Source organism: Epinephelus lanceolatus, chromosome 12, assembly GCF_041903045.1.
Source record: "Epinephelus lanceolatus isolate andai-2023 chromosome 12, ASM4190304v1, whole genome shotgun sequence".
NCBI classification, from domain to species: Eukaryota; Metazoa; Chordata; class Actinopteri; order Perciformes; family Serranidae; genus Epinephelus; species Epinephelus lanceolatus.
In genome coordinates this window covers 32421018-32442086 of record NC_135745.1, presented here as the reverse complement: position 1 = coordinate 32442086, position 21069 = coordinate 32421018, and the positions used below count along the sequence as shown (strand labels likewise).

The following is a 21069-nucleotide window of genomic DNA, read 5'->3' as shown; positions in this document are numbered from 1 at the left end:
GGATTACCTCTTTCCTGTGAGAGTCACGTGTCAAGCTTTTTGTTGAATATCAAAGGATTTGTCAGGTCAGTCATGCAACCCGATACCATTGTTGGACTGAGCATCTCTGAGTCTGCAGGAAGGAACCACCTCCATGTTTGGCCAACATTCCTCTCCATGCTAGCAGCTGGTTGTCTTCTCCTCCTTAAAAAAACACTTGTTTGTGCGTGTATTTCCTGTATAAATGGACACACAGACATAACTAACAAACGCACTACATAACAAACAGCTTAGACATGTCACAAACGGATGACGGATGTTCACCACAGTTTGTTTTTGCCGATTTGTTATGAGTGGTATGATGCTTTTTAAGACCGGGTCTCAAATTTTCCATCACACACACACACACATGCACACTCACACAGCCAGCAGAACGAGGTGATATGACACCTCTAACTTTAGTCTCCCTCTCTGCCGCTCTGGATAATCCAGTTAGGATGCGCTATCAGGAGGTTTTAGCTCCCTCGCTCCCAGCTGGAGAAAAGACAGACTCCCGGCTCCAGACTGGCCCGGACTGGCCCGGTATCCTGAATAAACCTTTGTCACATAAACACATTTGATACATGCACTCTAGGATCTCCACGTACACACACATGGGCTGACATAAGTGCAGCACATCCTGTCAGACCTCTTTCTGGCAGTGTGTGTGTGTGTGTGTACAGGTAAGTTGGAGTGTGTAAAGGTCAGAGGTTACAAGGGGCACCAGCTGATGTCACAGACCCAAAATGAGAGTAGTGTCCTTGATGACAGCCTGGCAACTATAATTGTCGTGACAACCCCTAGGAATGAGCTGTCATGTGACACCCCTTCCACAGAGCCGAGTGCATGGAAAAAGAAAACACACACACACACATGCACACACATAGCTGGGTCAGCGGGGGGAACCCTTCAGAAACAATGTCCGGCATGCTTGGGGATTTGAGAGGGGAGTGTAGTGGTGAATTAACCCACTCTGTGAGCACCAAACCTGGGCATGAAACAAGGCTGCAAACCCTCATTTTCACCACACACTGAATGGTGGCTGTGAACTGATTGTCCTTGTTTCCATAAAGGATGATGCCACCATTCTTTATGGCGTTTCTGACCCCCTTTTTCAAGACGGAAAGAATCTTCAGTGTTCCCTATAAATCATATCTTGTTTGTCAGGTTGCCTCTTCTTGGTACAAAATGTCTTTTCCGAAGCTGTTGCTTGCTTTTGGCACACTAAAGTAAGATTAAAGTTATCTAAAATAACCTGTTGAGCCTGTGTAATTCAACCCCGACACAGTCTCTCATATTCCAGCCATCCATAAAGAAAGCGCTCAACGATTTGAGTGTGACAAGCAGCGCTGACATATTTCCTCCCTTGTTTTGAAGCCAACATCACGGGGATAGCCATCAAGGCACGGCATGGCTCCAGCCCTCTGATGTATGACACACACGCAAACACACACACATAAAAATTTCCAAGCATAAGCAGCTATCACACTCTATCACTTAAGGAACGTGTATGGCAAAGGGTTGTCTTGCTGCACAATGTTATAATGCATCCGTTGCTGGTTTTGCTTCCCTCCTTTGCACTTTATTTCTGCTTTCATAGCTCCTATCTGCTGCCTTTCAGTTGTCCAGAGGTTTAAGTTAAAGATCTAAGACTTTCTCTGTGCACACAAAGGACTTCTCTCCAATTCCTGGTTGCAAATTCGTCAAAATCCATGCTAGTGAGCACTTCTCCTTTCCTAAGATAATCCATCCACCTGGCAGGTGTGGCATATCAAGATGCTGATTAAACAGCATCACTCCCACACAGGTGTGCCTTGGGATGGTCACAGTAAAAGGCCTCTCTTAAATGTGCAGTTTTATCTTAAAAAAAGACATTTATTAGGATTTTACGTAATTAGTGCTACAGGAATGCATTTATTTCTTTTTGGTCACACATACCCCAAAGAATTAGTCAGTTTTTTGTGTGACACCATTTGCCTCATGCAGTGGGACCTATCTCCTTCTCCTAGAGTTGATCAGGTTGTTGATTGTGGCCTGAGCAATGTTGGCCCGCTGCTCTTCAATGGCTGTGCAAAGTTACTGGATATTGGCATGAATTGGAAGGTGAGCACTCGCCCAGTCAAGTCAATCATGACCACAAAGTGCTGTGAGGTCAAGACCCTGGTGAGGACGACGAGAGCTTCCCTGAGACGGTTTCTGACGGTTTGTGCAGAAAATCTTTGCTTGTCAGGGTGTCTGCAGGTAGCCTGGTGAAACCACCCTAATCTCGCAAGCTCATATTCGATTTTGCTCCGCAGATCTGGCCATGCAATCATTAAGGCGCATTCTGGCATTGGTTAAAGCTTACCGGGCCATCACAACCGTTACTTTGGGGCGGGCACGTCATCAGAATAGGAGGGACAAGGAGCGGAGTGAATGCATTTCGTAAACAACCAACATGGCTACTGATTTTGAAACTGCGATGGTAAATGTGTTGAACGAACTGGAATGTACATTTTCTTTAAAAGCAGAGCAAACGGCTGCACTTAAAGCTTTTATTGAAAAAAAGGATGTGTTTGCCTTCCTTCCTACGGGGTTTGGTAAAAGTTTAATTTACCAACTGGCTCCGTTGATCGGGAAAAAGATGGGACCCAAGTGAAAACCCAGCGGCAACTAGTTGCTCTCATAGAGGAGCAGGTCAGGGAAGCGACCAAGCTGGGAATCACAGCCATGCAACTCGGAGTCCACAGTGAGGAGGAAATCCGCAAAGACGGCAACGCTCTTTCCCAGACATCATCACAGCTCATCTGTGCTGCAGCTTGCTGGTCTGTTTACAGTGGTGTTGTGCTAGCCTACGTCATACGTTTCGTTTTCTCTGATTGGTTTTACGTCTTTCCAATTGCATGACGGGGCACTTTGAGTGACAGCTGTTGATACCGCCCCTCGGGAATAGAGGAAATGTACAGTACAGGCCAAAAGTTTGGACACACCTTCTCATTCAATGCGTTTTCTTTATTTTCATGACTATTTACATTGTAGATTCTCACTGAAGGCATCAAAACTATGAATGAACACATGTGGAGTTATGTACTTAACAAAAAAAAGGTGAAATAACTGAAAACATGTTTTATATTCTAGTTTCTTCAAAATAGCCACCCTTTGCTCTGATTACTGCTTTGCACACTCTTGGCATTCTCTCCATGAGCTTCAAGAGGTAGTCACCCAAAATGGTTTTCCAACAGTCTTGAAGGAGTTCCCAGAGGTGTTTAGCACTTGTTGGCCCCTTTGCCTTCACTCTGCGGTCCAGCTCACCCCAAACCATCTCAATTGGGTTCAGGTCCGGTGACTGTGGAGGCCAGGTCATCTGCCGCAGCACTCCATCACTCTCCTTCTTGGTCAAATAGCCCTTACACAGCCTGGAGGTGTGTTTGGGGTCATTGTCCTGTTGAAAAATAAATGATCGTCCAACTAAACGCAAACTGGATGGGATGGCATGTCGCTGCAGGATGCTGTGGTAGCCATGCTGGTTCAGTGTGCCTTCAATTTTGAATAAATCCCCAACAGTGTCACCAGCAAAACACCCCCACACCATCACACCTCCTCCTCCATGCTTCACAGTGGGAACCAGGCATGTGGAATCCATCCGTTCACCTTTTCTGCGTCTCACAAAGACACGGCGGTTGGAACCAAAGATCTCAAATTTGGACTCATCAGACCAAAGCACAGATTTCCACTGGTCTAATGTCCATTCCTTGTGTTTCTTGGCCCAAACAAATCTCTTCTGCTTGTTGCCTCTCCTTAGCAGTGGTTTCCTAGCAGCTATTTGACCATGAAGGCCTGATTGGCGCAGTCTCCTCTTAACAGTTGTTCTAGAGATGGGTCTGCTGCTAGAACTCTGTGTGGCATTCATCTGGTCTCTGATCTGAGCTGCTGTTAACTTGCGATTTCTGAGGCTGGTGACTCGGATGAACTTATCCTCAGAAGCAGAGGTGACTCTTGGTCTTCCTTTCCTGGGTCGGTCCTCATGTGTGCCAGTTTCGTTGTAGCGCTTGATGGTTTTTGCGACTCCACTTGGGGACACTTTTAAAGTTTTTGCAATTTTCCGGACTGACTGACCTTCATTTCTTAAAGTAACGATGGCCACTCGTTTTTCTTTAGTTAGCTGATTGGTTCTTGCCATAATATGAATTTTAACAGTTGTCCAATAGGGCTGTTGGCTGTGTATTAACCTGACTTCTGCACAACACAACTGATGGTCCCAACCCCATTGATAAAGCAAGAAATTCCACTAATTAACCCTGATAAGGCACACCTGTGAAGTGGAAACCATTTCAGGTGACTACCTCTTGAAGCTCATGGAGAGAATGCCAAGAGTGTGCAAAGCAGTAATCAGAGCAAAGGGTGGCTATTTTGAAGAAACTAGAATATAAAACATGTTTTCAGTTATTTCACCTTTTTTTGTTAAGTACATAACTCCACATGTGTTCATTCATAGTTTTGATGCCTTCAGTGAGAATCTACAATGTAAATAGTCATGAAAATAAAGAAAACGCATTGAATGAGAAGGTGTGTCCAAACTTTTGGCCTGTACTGTACATTCCGTGTCCAGACCCATTTGCGCTTTGCGAATTGGGTCTGGACACGCCAGGCTAGTCTGCAGGTCCTTTAAAAAGTCTTAAATGTCTTAAAAGTCATTAAATAGTCTTAAACTTGAATTTGTTAGGTCTAAACTTCTACAAACATTTGATCTAATTTCATTCATCTTTTAATTTCTTTTTGTGAAAATGAGTGAAGCTTTTTCTATATGAAAGTCCACATTTATAATGTTACAAATCTTTGAAAAACTATAATACTGTCATTTTACTTCATAGTTGCACTTACCTTTTGGCAAAATGTTGATCAACTTAACCCAATCTAATGACCATTTTCCTATATAACACCTACCTCTGCACAAGACCACATTTATACTACTTACCTGCAATGCTTACCTGCGATGCTTGATTAAGTAAAATGTCATGTGTCCAAAAATCAGTCCTAAATTTGGTGGAAAGGCATCTTGAAAGGGATTAAATTTGACTGTTTGATAACTGTAGACACCCTGCTTGTGCTGTTGTTGCATCTGCTGTCCAGGTGACTGGTCTTAGACGGTCTTGCAGGTAAACATGCTGGATATACAGCTCCTGAGCTGGTGTGGTTACACACAATCTGCAGTTGTAAGGCTGGTTGGATGTACTGCCAAATTCACAGAAAGGACACTGGAGGCGGTTTATGGTGGTGAAATGAACAGTAAGTTCATGGGCAACAACAACTTGGGTGGCATTCATGCAGTCAACATGCCAATGCGACGCTCCCTCAAAACTTGGGACACCTCTGGCATTATGTTATGTAGTAAAACTACACGTTTTAGATTGGCCTTTTATTGTGACCATCCCAAGGTACACCTGTGTAATAATGATGCTGTTTAATTGGCATCTTGATATGCCAAACCTGTCAGGTGGATGGATTATCTTGACATGTGCTCACTTAGATGGATTTTAACAAATTTGTGAACAATATTTAAAAGAAATATTTCTATTGAGCACATAAAAAAAGTTCAATTTTTCTGCACATACAGATAATATAGGCAAAAGAAATTAAAAGTTAAAACCAAAAATGGCATATAAAGATACCTCTCCTGTTAAATAACAACAATCATACATTAAAAAAAAGATAAAAATGAAGATTGTGTAATTGAACAAGAGTTCCAAACTAAGAAGTGACACAAAATTGTTAAAGATGTACAATTTACAACAACAAAAACACAAACATATTACAAAAGAATCGATGAAGTTTTAAGAGTCTTTACAAATTATAAAAAAAAAGTCTAATACTGAACAAAAATTTAGACACAACACTTTTGTTTTTGCTCCCATTTTTTTTTTACATGTTTAAATTAAAGATCTAAGAAGACTTTTATGCACTCAGTAGATATGTCTCTCTCAAATATTGTAGTTACATGTGGTCTGCGGTTGTGAGGCTGGTTGGATGTACTGCCAAATTCACAGAAACTACATTGGAGGCTGCTTATAGTAGTGAAATGAACTAATAAATTCAATTTGGTAGGGTATCATGAAAAGTCCGGGTAAGACAATGTCGGAAAAGGATTATAATACATGAAACAAACACTTGTTAAACACAAAATAAATACAAACTTGTCAAATTATAATCCAAACTCACGTCAAATTGTCTTGGCGTTGGTTTTCTATCCGTCTGGTCCATTGGCATATGCAGCTAGTTTGCGGTAGGGATGTAACGATATGGAAAATTTGATATCTCGATTATAGTGACCAAATTATCACGGTAAACGATAATATCGCGATATTTTTTTAAGCGCTGTAAAATAATAGCTATATTGAAATAACTTCACTAAATCTTGTAACTTCCTTATCATACTAAAATGTTAACAGCCAAAATCTTATATTAAAATGAAACTTTCACATTAAAAGGGCAAGGGATTGGCACAGCAACAGAAAATTTTATTTTAAATTAACAAAATATGTAAACAAATTACAGGAACAAAGCTTATTTGTCTGGTGCATTTTAACAGTCAGCAAAATATGTAAACAATTTATATATTATTTATTTATTAGCACGAGAGGAAAAATATATATAAAACAAAACAATGCAAGAGTAGAAAAAAAACATAGAATAGAATAGAATAGATATCACAAATGTACAGGAGAAACCAAAAAAACCCTAAGGGCAATGGTCATCATTACACAGAATAATTCACACATTAGATGTGTGCATGTGAAGGAGTGCCTGTATGAGAAAAGGAGTGCATGTTCTCGTGTGTGTGTGTGTGTGTGTGTGTTAGGTCAAGACTGTGAGCAGTGAATTTAATTATAAAACCGAGAGCCCCCATTAAGGCTCTCGGTCAAAGGTTAACACGGCAGCGTTTTATGTTGTTTCCTTGAGCTTATGTCGAGAAAGCATAACTGGCCGTCTATATCGATTCTAGCTCGCCATACAATAACCATAATCACAGTGATTCAATCATTCAATCATCATAGTTGATGTCAATTAGCATTACGTTAGGTTGGTTTATATTCTGTCGGCTCAGTGTTTTCAGCTCCGTTTCGTTTTGAAACACTTAGCAACATAGCTGCTAATATGGCTATTAGCTACACAGCTAGTATTAGCTCCTAAGTGTCTTAAACGAAAACAGAAAACCTAGTCGCCGTTTAGGAGGACAGATACGGCTCAAATGTCCCGTATACGTCGAGAGTTACACATTATGACAATCTCAGTAAAACCGAAGTCCCTCACACAATAACTGACGTTTGCATGGTATAACTTGCAAGCTGTGGATGATGGTCACGGAGATGAGCCAGCAGATGTGTCGTGTTGCTACCCTTCGCAGCAACTTTCTTTCTGCATGTTCTGAACACAGGATAGTCGTCCTCCACCAGCTGTCCCTCGGCATTCTTCAGAAACCCAAAGTACTATTTGTGTTTACACATGCTACGCATTCACACGGCGCCTGCATCGCGAGACTTGAATGAGGCTGTTATTACATATCCTGATAATCCACCGCGATAATGCAATTAATATAAACATAAACGGTAATTCTTAGCGTGTAAAAATTAACCGAGATTTACCGTAATATCGGTAATCGTTACATCCATAGTTTGCGGCAGTGAGGTCTAACATGCAAGTAAAGTCAGTAAAGTGCTCACTAACACAGATTTTTTTAAACAAATTTGCATTCAAAATTTGAGGTATATATATCTATTGAGTGATTGAGCAGCACAAACAGAGGTCAGCATTGTTATTGTAACAGTCGGCATGCCTAGTGACTGGAACCGTAATGCGCATGTGCGAAAAGTCTCCGTTTTCAGAGGAACTGCATATTGCACGTTTACATGACAACGGAGACGCTGCCGTTTCCAAAACATTGCACTCTGGAATCCGTTTTCAAATCGTTGTGTTTTCAGGCACTCAAAACGCCGCTGTTGTGTAAACGATTGGCCAAAACGCAACTAAAGTTTACCGTTTTCAGTTGAAATCGTTGTCGTCTAAACGGGGCCTGACATACACATGTGCTTATCATGAGTGTACAGCATACATATAATGCTTCTACATACTACACACACATACACACACACACACACACACACACCTAACTAGGTTACAAATGTGTTGTTTAGTGTGTGAGGCTGCTAACTGAATCAGTCTGCACGCTCACACACACACACACACACACACATCTTTTGGAGGCTGGTAATTAGTCCAAGCAGTAAGGTGATAACAAGCGCCAGCCACACGTTTACACCGGAGGTGTTGGTGCCAGCATGCTGCTGGAAGTCACAGCCCCACCTAGCGCACACTTCACCCCCCTCACAAGTGGATACCCTGAAACACAGTTGTGCAGGCACGTGCACACAGACTATAGAGTACAGGATAATATGAGCATATTTAAGGCTAACACACACACGAACCTCACCTTTACTGAAACAGCATATGTTCACCAAGATAGTATATGTCTCCACCACGTTCTCCACCTACTGCTTCCTTCTCCCTTTTTTCTTTTGCCTGTCTTCTCTACCCACTCCTCCTCCTCCTCCTCCTCCTCCTCCTCCTCTATCTACACAATCTGTGAGTCATCTGATCCAAAAGGTGAGATGCAGCATTCAGTAGATTATTTTCATCTCGTCTTGCCACACGAGAGGCAGTCATCACTTTTCTTTTGTCTTCTTTCATGCCTCTCGTTGGCTTTCATCAGCCCGTCGCCCAGTGACAAGCTACAAGTTGAAACCTTGTTGCTAGTGACGGATATCGTGCAGTCTGAGGTCATGTGAGAATAGTTTGCTCACACCTGAATGCACTTTATATGAGCCCCCATAAGGTCATCTAGAGAGGGAGGTTTCAGTCTCTGCTTGCTGCTCATGATTGAACAGCAGCTTGATCAAATAGAGACGGTGTGTGTGTGTGTGTGTGTGTGTGTGTGTGTGTGTGTCATCCATCACAGGAGGTGGTCCCAGTCATAGCCGTCTTTGTTGCCATTAAAGGAGCTTGCTGCTTAATCTTATGTTGTTGCTATATTGATCACACATCGTATACTCATCCTGAAAAACATATTGGGGATTTGAGTCATCAGACACACGCTGGTTTCAGTCTATCCACTCATCTTTCCACGACCTTCTTCCCTCTCCCAACATGTCTCAGGTTTCATTCTCTCTTTCCTGTCTTTTTTTTAAGGTTGTGGAAACAGCAGTATGAGCGGCGACATGTACAACGCCGGCTACCGCTCCATCACCAACATAGACTACTCCTCTGTGTGCATCAGTACAATGAGTGCCAGGCACAGTGACTGCGAGGGTATGACCTGGCATCAGATGGACATACGCCGGCTCTCCTTCCCTGACGCATCCTTCGATGTCATCCTAGAGAAAGCCACGCTGGACGCCATCATGGTGGAGGAGAAGTCACCTTGGAAGGTGTCCCCAAACACAGCGTGTTTCATTCACCAATCACTCAAAGAGGTATGTTAAAAATCTGTGATGTTTCTTGAATTGAGATCAAAAGTTTTATTGGAAATACTTGCCAAAATTGATAAAATCTTTGGGAAAACATAAGCTGGGAGTTTTGGTGTTGGGTTTACACACTGAAAAAAGATGTCACACTGCAAATGGCATCGCTAAATACTGAAGGACAACCTTCCAATACCATTATAATGAAAGTAGATCCACTTCTCAGCTGCAGCAGTTTTTATGCCAGCACGCAAGAGTTCTTAATATCAACACAAGCCCAATGGATCAGACTGGGTTTAGGCTGAAAATATGTGCTGATTGGCCGGGTCGGGTAGGGTTCGAGCTGTAGGGAAAAAGTTCTTCTTTTGCTGTAGCCTGCTGGCTTTTGACCAATGACCGGCCAAGTGAAACAACAGAGGGGTGAGGTGAGGGAGCTGTCAGTGTCAGTGTCACTGTCAACAAGGTCAGAGAGAAGAAAATACAACAATATGGAGGTGGTGATAATTAAGTCGAAGTTAGCTTAAGGTGATCCCCCCTCCTCCTCCTCGTACAGCCAGGCTCCATATTGGGCTCTCTGTCTTTCCTCCCGGCCAGTGCAAGGAGCTTCTCCGGCCGGGAAATACAGTGTAGAAAGTCGGTGATCCTTGCATCGCCACACAGCCAGTGTGTCCTAGGCTCTAGAAGCTGACTAGTGCTTTTTGGGGGGATTTGGCTTGGTCGGGCTTGGGCTCAGTATTTTATGTGATGATCTCGGACAGGTCAGATACGAGCTTCAACTCACACAGGTGTGTTCTCTTCAGGTTGTGATTTTTTCAGCCTCTACTCCACCCTGGCGACAGCCATGGGCAAAGGCATCATGCTTCCGGGTTGTTTGTCCTTTCCATTCTTGCAATATCTCAAGAAAACTTTGAGGTCATTCCTTCAAATTTGGCACAAACATCCACTTGGACTCAATGATGAACTGATTTAAGGTCATTGTGACCTCACCAAGCACATTTGTGATGACATTTCATATCCAAAAGGTTAAAGGTCAACTTCACTGTGACATCATGATGTTCTGCAAAAACACTTTTCTGGCCATTACTAAACGTCATAACTCAGGAACAGAAGGGTAGACATTTGGTCGGATACTAAACTGGTGACACTAATCTTGTGTTTCCACCTTGAAACTGTGCTGATTGAAAAGATCCTCTGTGCTGCCCCGTTGAAGATATTTGGAAAGCATCAGTGTTTCACCAAAAAGTACACTTACTACCTGCTATTAAGTTCCTCTTTATTCATTACATGTATTATATAAGTCTGGACAGACATGGATGTTAACTGCAACCTGACTGATTTGCAGAGGCACACTACTGTAAGGCAGTAATTATAACTTCATTTAGGGTTAGTGCTAAAAATGACAGCTGTATGAACAAAGCAGAGTACAAAATCTGTAGGCGAAAACCGCGCAGGCTCTTCAACAAGTGGCTTAATCAGACATGCAGGCTGTGATCCCCAAAATCAGAATACAGAGTGTAGCATTCAGATGTGCATAAGAAAGCTCTGACGTTATGTGCAGCAGTACTGAAACAACAAAATGGCTGCATGTGCCACTTTTTTTTTCGCTGCTAGAACACTTGGTACTAATCTTAGTTAGGCAAAGTGTTCATATGCTCCAGTATAGCCAGTCAGATGTGCTGAAACTTGTGCACCCCATAGGATGCCATCAACAAAAGATGACTGGCATTATGTTTTTCTGCAGCCTAAACAGCGTGTTGTGCTGAAATGAAGTCTGATAAACTTATCAGATGATGAAGAGATAAATGGTTTTGACCAGAACAAATTTGTGTCAGCAGTACTCTGAGTCAAGCATAATTGAAGCAGGCCACCGTTTATCCTGTGTGGATAATCACTTGCATCTCCAGTCTCACTCTGCAACACAGAAAATGCATTCAGATATATGACTCATTTTACACCAAAGGAGTGTTATCTTTAGCTCTTAGTTACTGAAAGGGAAAATGAAACAAGCACTCTTAAAACAAAGTGTCATGCATTAGCCCCTTTTCCACCAACAAATATTTCCAGGAATCTTTATTTCCAGGGACTTATATACCTGGGTAAAAGAATTCCTGGTAGTCTGTGTGGTTTGCGTTTCCACCGCACCTCAAAGTTCCAGAGAATTTATTCAAATCAGGCTGATGACCTAGATGATTTGCCGTGTGACCTGTATTTGACTCCACCAGCTTGTTTACTGGTAACATAGTGCTGGCGTAGAGAGCAGTGGCTGTTTGTGTCAGTTTGAAAGTATTTTAAGATAAGTGTCAAACTAAGTTAGTTTACATACAGACAGCTGCCATTTGAGCTTATTAGTAACAGTTCACTAACAGCTGAACTAGCGTGCTGTCCTTGTGTAAGACATAACGTTAGTGTTGGTGGATGAGAGACTGTGGACGGAGCATATTGAATACCGCTGTCTACATGTTTACATGTTCATGTTTGCTGAACACATGTATTGATAAAGTGTTGACTTCTTACTCGCTAAGGGTTAATGCCACTTACAGTAACGAGTGTAGCTGCCGTCAACTCGAGTCATTTTCGAGTTATCTTCACTTCGTTTCCACAGCGGCCACTCGGCTGTTCACCGGTTACCGTGTTGTGTCGGGGTGTGTGTATGTGGAGGAGTTCAGTGCCAGCACAATGAACCAATACCGTTAGCGCTTATGAATACTATGGCCTTTGATAATTTAGCTCCGGGGCTAATTTAATACCGGGTTTCAGTACCCATGCTTAATCAAAACACAAAGGAAGTGAAGCTTGTAGAAATTAAATAAAGTTTGCAGTGGCTGCCCATGCCAGGAAGTGCGGAACGCTGCAAGTGTGTGTTCCACCAATCAGTTTTCTTCAGCAAACAGCCCCACCCCACCCAAGAATTCCGGGTAATCTACTTGGTACTTTTTTCAGAGAAAGTTTGGGGGTGATGGAAAGTTTTTTTCCTGGTTAATTTCTAGAGTTGTACTGATACCGATACCAGTATCGGAAATGCCTCCGATACTGCCTAAAATGCGATATCGGGTATCGGCGAGTACAGCCTAAGACCAATCCGATACCACGTAATGCCGCACGTCATTACGCATACGTACGCTACAGGCAAACGAAATTGAAACGAAGTGGAGTTTAAAAAACATTCTACTGTAGCATTTAAAATGTCTTTTTTACCAAATTGTGTAGCTGCACTTTAACCTGTGTCTTGATCTGTATCAACACTGGATAATAATAATAAAAAAAATTTTATGGCATTCATTCTATCATTATGTATTCATTTCTCAATATTTTACAGTAGTTTTAGGAGTTGAGACATACAACAATTCATATCCCATCCATTTTTATTTTACGCGCTGGTATCGGAACGGTACTCGGTATCGGCAGATACCTAAGGTTCAGGGATCGGAATCGGTATCGGGAAAGAAAAAGTGGTATCGGTACATCTCTATTAATTTCGCAGGAAATGCTCCAAGGTTTTTCAAAATCCCGGGTAAATGATAAAAGTTCCTTGTAGGCGTGTTTGCCTGTAAAGCCTCCAGCCACTCTGTCATTCTTCTAAACAATATCTAGGACGATCTCTGGTTAAGCACAAACTTGTAAGCCTCTAATAAGTAAAATTCAGCAACTTCCATAGTCTTTCATTTCTACACTACAAGAGTTTGAGTTGGGCTGTCCCCGTCAGAGTTGAAGATTTGTCTTAGCAGTCAGAAAGCCTTTAGTTGAGCCATCATTTTTGTGTTTGTCAGTCGGTGTGCAGTGTATTTACTGGGGAGAAGTTTCAGCCACAGAGTGAGCGCTTCTTGCTGCTCCATGGCACAGGCAGCTGCGGACCCAGACCCAGGGTGAGTCTGAGTCAGACGGAGGCAGCTGTCTAGAGGTCAGGTTCCAAGATTACGTTATCTTCTGCCTTCTGCTGAGAAGTGGTAAATTTACAGCTTGCATGCATTAGCTCCGAGGGCTAACTTGGCTTGTTTACTACATTGCATTTAATCATAAGTGCTATATCGTAGGCAACTGGACTTGCTTGCGTTTCTTGAAGACGTTTCACATCTTATTCAAGAAGCTTCTTCAGTTCTAAATGACTGGTATGGAGTTGCAGGCTTTAAACCCTGTGTGGGTGTGGCCAGGTGGGTCAGCGACTCACATTGTGACTTTAACGACTCTGAAATTAAGAGCTCACATGACTCTGTTTCTACTTGGATAAGAGGCGAAACTTCTTCAAGAAACGCAAGCAAGTCCAGTTGCCTACAATATAGCACTTATGATTACCATGACCTGGATGACTGAGAATCTTCACCGACAAGACTACATTACGTTTACATCCTTGTTACCCTGAACATCCCACCGAAACCAGTTTAAAATCACAAACTCTATATACTGTATCATAAATGCTATATTGTAGGCAACTGGTTGAGTTGAGTTTCTTAAAGATGTTTCACCTCTCATCCAAGAGACATCTTCAGTTCTTTAAACTCTTTGTGGGTGTGAACCCTTACAGAGTTGTTTAGGTCACATGTGAGTCGTTGACCCATCCGGCCATCTTGTGTGTCAGTATTGTCAGATGGGTCCAGTTGAGAATGGGCGTTAAGTTGTCTGGGAAGGGATCCCAAGACTGCATTGGAGGTGGGTGATAAGTGGTGTCGTAGGCCACCTCCTCTGTTTACCGAAGTCTGTGTAGAAAAAAGGAAGAAATAGTGGAAAACTTGTATTGAACAGCCAAATCTGATGCAACTGAAATAATTCTGAGTCGGGCACAGCCTTAAGTTGGAAGATGTTTTTCCTTTTGAAGATTGGCATTTATTTTCTTGCAGTGATACATATAACAAAAAGGCTACTTGACATAAACTGTGTATATTTTACTGATCTGTCATCTTCCAGTCAGATCTGTACAGTGAGAAGAGTCTGTACTCGCCTGTGTTGATTTGAACGCTCTGCTACAGTAACAGTTTATCTGTAAACGACTTCTCCCTGACAGTGAAATCGGTAATAGTGGCACTTTACAATTCCACTCCATCTCCGCAGCCCATCAGTTGACTTGCATGACGTCGAGTGCCCTTCAGCTGCTGGCTGCAGCGCTAACCACCATCGTGTCAATGTGACAATGACAATGTTTTGGCCATTAGCCATGCTTGACCTTGACACACTAAGACAAGAGAACGCTGCTATCAACTGAAGTAGGTGACTCCTGAGCTCTGAATGGGGAAGGATTACTCATGATGTACTCACTGCCACATTTGGAGCATTGCTAAATGAGTTGTAATTCAGAGTTTAGTTTGTAATTGCAGGTATAGTTTGGGCTCGATACACAGACTGAATATATAATTACAGTAAATGCAACAGTGGGAAAGGTCAGATTGTGTGAATCATTTTAATGGAAGCAGGTAGAGTGCAGCTAATGTGAATGCAAATTTAATCTGAAAGAATACTGCTGGCCTTTTTACCTCATATTTTAAATTATACATAAATGAAAATATTATGGTACTTTTCAGTTGAATATTCCACTAAAAAATGGCGACTAGCAAAGAGTTTATGCTCTTAATTTAGATTTGGCATGAAGTGATGTAGTGCATTAGTGCTGAAAAAAATGAGTCAATTAATTGATTATAAAATCAACTGAAAATTATTACAGTTTTTAGAAAATGGTGCATAAGCATGTTAAGTATTTACAATTTAAACTATTTAAACCAGCTTTGCACGTTTTATGAAGAAAAAAATGCATTAGATGTGTTTCAGGCCTCAAGAATACGCACAGTGAGTTTTAGTGACTCGATGGACCACCTTTTAACTGAAAATGTTCCATATGTGAACATTAGGGACGTTCCTGGCGACTAATTTCCCTGTCGGCGAAATGAAAATTTTAATTAAGACTAGTCCACTCGTCTAAAAAAGGGACAACACTCAGAAAAGAGCTCAAGGCGTCGACTTGACCTCCCAATACCCCAGATCCCAACCTGATTGAACTTTTGAGGGACGTGCTAGTACCCCAGAGGTACCCCTGATCTACGGTCGGTGCTTCTTGGATCGGACTTGGCTCTGACCTGTTAACGCATGAACACAGGACCTGTGGAGGGTGTCCTTTGGTGTCTGGCACCAGGGCGTTAGCTTCAGATCTTTTGAGTCCTGTGGGTTGTGAGGTGTGGTACCAGCATGTCCCACAGATGTTTGATCAGATGGGGATCTGGGGAATTTGGAGGCCAGGTTGATGCCTTGAGGTCTTTGTCACGTTCCTCGGACCACTCCTGAGCATTTTTTGTGGTGTGGTATTGTCCTGCTTGGGGGGCACAGCTACTGGGTGCCATAGCCATAATTGGGGGTGCCTGGTCTGCACTGGTGTTTAAGTGGGTGGAGCGAATGTCAGAACCCAAGATCTCCCAACAGAACATTGCATTTTAACAAGATGATCGGTGTTATTCACTTCAGTCAGTGGTTTGTGCAGCCACTGCATAATATATATGTCCCTTTAAAACAGGGATTGGTGTGATGCAGTGAATGTATTTATGGAAGTCATCACGCGAGAAGGTGAGGCCTGAAAAATGTCGTCAGACTGAAGTATTTAAAGGATCTTTTGATCACCTTGGATCAACTCAGGTTTTAATGCTACGAGCTTAGCCAAGGACAAGTTTGACTCTTGGAGAAAACAAAGGCATATACTGTGCTGTATATGGGCCAAGTTTTTAAGGACAGCGTCTGACACACACACACACACACACACACACACACACACACACACAGGCACAGAGAAGTAGAAGTGTCCTGGGTGTTTTCCTCTAACAGAAGGAAGTATTAAAGAAGGATCAGCGAATGTGTTTGGGGGACAGATGGGAGGATTTGACTTCCCTTCAAAATAAGTGAAGCCGAACTCACGAAGCAGCCACGTTTGAAAGCCATTACAGTAAGAGAGACGGGTTTCTTCTCAGTCATCGTCACCTGCTTCCCTTCACACCATCTCTTCTTCTCACTTGCGCCTCTCACTCTGTTTTCCCCTCATTTCCACTTTCCTTCCTCTCACCTGCTCCATGCTCAGGGCTGCGTGGAGACAGCAAAGTGTGATTGCGTTCATGTGCTCTCTCCGCTGCACTCTGAGCGTTGTGCATCTCTGTGTGCGCAAATACTGGGGTGTGCGTGTAATCACAGAGAAGTCGATAGCTCTCTGCGCTGGTGTATTTTTGCTCTCTCACTGTGGCTCGTACGGGCACAGCACAGCAGTCACGATTCCTGTTTATGTGCATGTGTGTGTATGTGTGTGTGTGTTTTGCAGGAATGTGGGAGGTGGGTTCAGAGCCTACTTTCATTTCTTATTAAAAAAAACATTCTCGCTAAACAGAAAAAAGGGGGCAGATGGAGAGAGATGAGAGAGAGGAAAGGAAGAAACTGAAGAAGCAGGAAAATGGCCTGAGTGATAAAAAGGGAGGAGATCCCTGAGGAATCTTTAGCTGAATTCACACACAAGTAAGGGGGGATTAAATGTAAAGATAAAGTGAGGAGAGTGAAGAGGGGGAACTGCATGACAGCGCAGGAGAAAGAGAAGAAGAGGGGGGGGGGGGGACAGAAACTGAGACTGACAGAAAGCTAATGAGCAGTGCGCCAGTGTGAGACCGATGGGAAGAAGGTAGCGAAGGAGAGGGAGGAAGAGAAAGAGGGATGGGAGGGAAAAGAGTGGAGCGCACTTTAATCTAAAATCTGCTTTGAGAGTGAGGGTGGAGGTGAAAATACAACAATTGATACCACCAGACATCAAAAGATTATATTTTACATCAGCATAACAAACCGTGTAAAAACATGTTTGAGTGTGAAAAGATAAGAAACATCAAATGCACCAGAAAATGCAGAAAAAACATCCTCACACAGTCGATGCTGCTGCATCAATGACACGCATACTGTATATAGAACCATGGCACAATAGGTGTACCAACAAATACAGTTTTATTTTTGTTGCTAACGTGCACACACACACACACACACACAAACAGAATCACAGTAGAGGCCGTGGTGCACTGAGGTGTGAAATTTATTTCACAGCCTGACATGCTCTGTGAATCACTCTTACTGTTGCTATGGAGACTCTTTCGTTGGATATCATCTCAGACTAACACTTTTAATTGCTAACCTTTAGTCCTGTTTAAAGAGGTAAAGACTAGTCCTTGGGCTTGTTCAAAGAGGAAAGGACTAGTTTTTAAGTCACCTTAAAATGTTTTTTAGTCCCGATTAAAGATCTAAATAGACATCTGTCGTTTAAAGGTGGATTTTTTTAACCTGGACCCTATTTTCCCATGTTTTTGTGTCCAAGTTTTTCCAAACTTGAGCAAGACAGGCTGCAATGTAACCACTCTGAGCATGTTTGCACCGTCAGTTAACTTCCACTGAAAGTGTTTGTTTTTGCCACTGACATGCTCAGATTGTTATATTAAGTGTCTAACAACTTTATGTAAAGGATCCTATAAAGATAGACCTTTTTGTTAAATAGTAAGATCCCTCTTGTTCAACCAGAAACAGCCCCAAAATTGCGATCACCAAACACACCAGATTCCATTTAAATAAACAGTAATTTTAGCATGTATAGAGCCAGTATATTCTCACATCTAACTGAATGAATTAAAGGTTTATTTCAACCAAACCAGAGTTGGTGATTGTTGGAACAGTGGACAGATGAACCGAGACAGTTTTTAGAAGCTTTATTTTGTTTCTTTTGACTTTTAATTAAGTATGTTTTATGATGATAAAATTACTGTTTATTTAAATGGAGTCTGGTAGCGATTTCATGGCTGTTTCTGAATAAACAAAAAGGGTCTTACTGACGAGGAAAAGGTCTATCTCTGTAGGGGTCATTTCCATAAGTTGTCAAACACTTAAAGAAATAATTTTGAACGTTCAATCGTTTATTTATTCATTTTCTGTAACTGCTTATCCTGTTGGTGGTCGCAGAGGAGCTGGAGCCTATCCCAGCTGACACTGGGCGAGAGGCAGGGTACACCCTGAACAGGTCACCAGACTATCACACGGCTGACACATAGAGACAGACAACCATTCACACTCACATTCACACCTACGGACAATTTAGAGTCACCAATTAACCTGCATGTCTTTGGACTGTGGGAGGAAGCTGGAGTACCTGGAGAAACTTAAGTACTTACCCTTTAACATGATACTTTATTGATGTTCGCAGAGATTTTCTGTACTTTCCCTCCTTCACTTTATGGTCAAAGTGCAGAGTCAGCTGAAAAACAACGTCCCCGGTGTCTGTTGTTTTTATCTGTTCAAGGGCACTGAAGTAGAGACTGTTGATAATGCAAGGTCTGTATTTTTAGTCAAGTTCACAAGTTTGGTAATTTTGCAAAGTGTCAGTGTATTTCTGAGAGAATTCAAATTAAAGCCAAGTCGTCGCCGTGTGCCAACAGAGGAAGGAAAAACTTTAAAGCTCAGAATTTAAAACTTTGTGAAGAGGAGAGTTGTTGGTGTTAAGTGCGGACCACTTGTCACCCAAGTTTATCTGTGTCTAAAACTAAGAACAGATTTTTGTGTGTGTGTGTTTGTGTGTGTGTGTGTTGGAGACCGTAATGGATGTTTAAAGGGTTTCATTAGCCCAGAGTGTCTGTTTGGTGGCAAGAAATTTGAATCCTCCACACTACAAGATAATGACTGCCCATGGTGGCCTGCTCTGCTATATTCAGACTAATTTGTTCTGAGCATTTCAGGGTTATAGTCAAACTTTAACTACTTTGATGTAGTTTGTGCTGCTGTTGAAGCTCCCCAAAACACACAGTGTGGTGGGAATTAGTTGTTTCTCTTGGCTGATATTTTGTCATAGCAGATGGTGCCTATCCCAGCTGACACTGGGCGAGAGGCGGGGTCACCCTAGACAGGTCAACAGACTATCACAGGGCTGACACATTCACACTCACATTCACACCTACGGACAATTTAGAGTCACCAATTAACCTGCATGTCTTTGGACTGTGGGAGGAAGCCGGAGAACTCAGAGAAAACCCACGCTGAATGGCTCCCCCACCCACCCTGGATTCGAACCACGAGGTGACAGTGCTTACCACAGAACCACTGTGCCGCCCTCAGACGACCAGTATATTTTAAAAGTACAGATTAGAAGTACATTGAGCGCAACCAGTTGTTATTTTAGAACTTCTTTAAACCAAAATTGAAAATACACATTTAAATGCAAATAATCTTACACTCTTTTTGACCGACAACAATAGATTTATCTGCATTTTCCTTTTTAAAGGAATACATCACTCCCCAGTTGACCATTTGAATATCTTTACTCATCCTGTGTTGTGTTGCATTTGTGAATAAAACTGTTCTTCTCGCATGCCTCCATGGTGAACAAAGAATCCAAAAACTGAGGATTTACTAGTTGAAGTAGAACAGCAGCAAAACTATATCAAAACATCTGTTTACAAACTCTCACACAACTTGTGAAGTATAATCCAAGTCTCATTTTTCCCTTTGTATGCTCAGTACCCAAACAGGCAGCCCTTTTCAAATGGGAGCTGAACAGAAAGTGAAGCTTAAGTATGCTCTCTTCAGAGCCGGACTGCGGTGACAAAATCAGTAATTTTATCGCACTGACCACAGGAGCTGCTGGTCGACTGCTACCCCCGATCAGTTAGTTTTTTTGTGTTATTGTGTGACTTTGGTGAATCTGAATTAACCTTTAAAAACACCAAAGTCACATAATAACACAAACTGCCTATCCAAGCAGTGGTAGACCAGCAGCTCCTGTGTTCAGTGAGGTAAAATTACTGTTTTTGTCAATGGAGTCTGTCTTTGAAGAGAGTTTCACTTTTAGCTCAGTTTCCTGTCTAAAAATGCTGTCTGTTTGGGAAGTACTGAGCATATGAAAAATGAGACATGGATTATACCGCACGAGTTGTGTGAGTTTGTAAACTGATGTTTTGATATAGTTTTGCTGTTGTTAAATGCCGACCCCTATGACTTTAGTTCATCAGGATTTTTTTGGATTCTTCATCTACCACGGTAGCATGAGAGACAAACAAATTTTTCTTCATGACTTCAACATAACACGTTTTTGTTTTCATAGTGTACTTTTCCATTTTTGATCAATCTCTTTTTGAAACTTGGCAGAAGCAATGTAATATTAATGACAATACGTAAGAGTTTGTTTTCATTTATGAGACAGAAAGATGTGGAAATAAGGGGGGAGATTAAGATTTTTAATTACAAACAGAAGCGACCCTAAACTGTATACCTGCCTGGTTATATGCTGCAGATATGTGTGTTTATTCTAAGTCTGGCCTGATAAGGCTCCTTCACATTGTGTGATTCTGGGCTATGACATGTGTCTCTGAATGAAATGCTAGTTTCGATCTCATTTGAGCTCATTCATAATATTTTTTGTGTATTTTGGTTTCAGGCACATTTAAGCCAAACATTTTCACTGAGGCTGAGGATAGTTTATGTATGCAACGAGTTTGAGATAAATTCATGCAACCCTGCAATCCCCAGGAATCCCCTCCTCCACTGGGCTAATGTATTGGAAAACACTGTGTACCCACCCACCCATCAT

General features: G+C 42.1%; 1 protein-coding gene across 1 annotated transcript in view; it reads left to right on the top strand.

The window, feature by feature from the left end:
* ece2a (endothelin converting enzyme 2a) overlaps nt 1–21069 on the top strand; it is a 140808-nt gene that overhangs the window by 62961 nt on the left and 56778 nt on the right. Inside the window, exon 3 of the mRNA XM_033650074.2 lies at nt 9238–9521. Coding sequence (XP_033505965.2) covers nt 9238–9521 — 284 coding nt within the window. The remainder of the gene's footprint in view (nt 1–9237; nt 9522–21069) is intronic.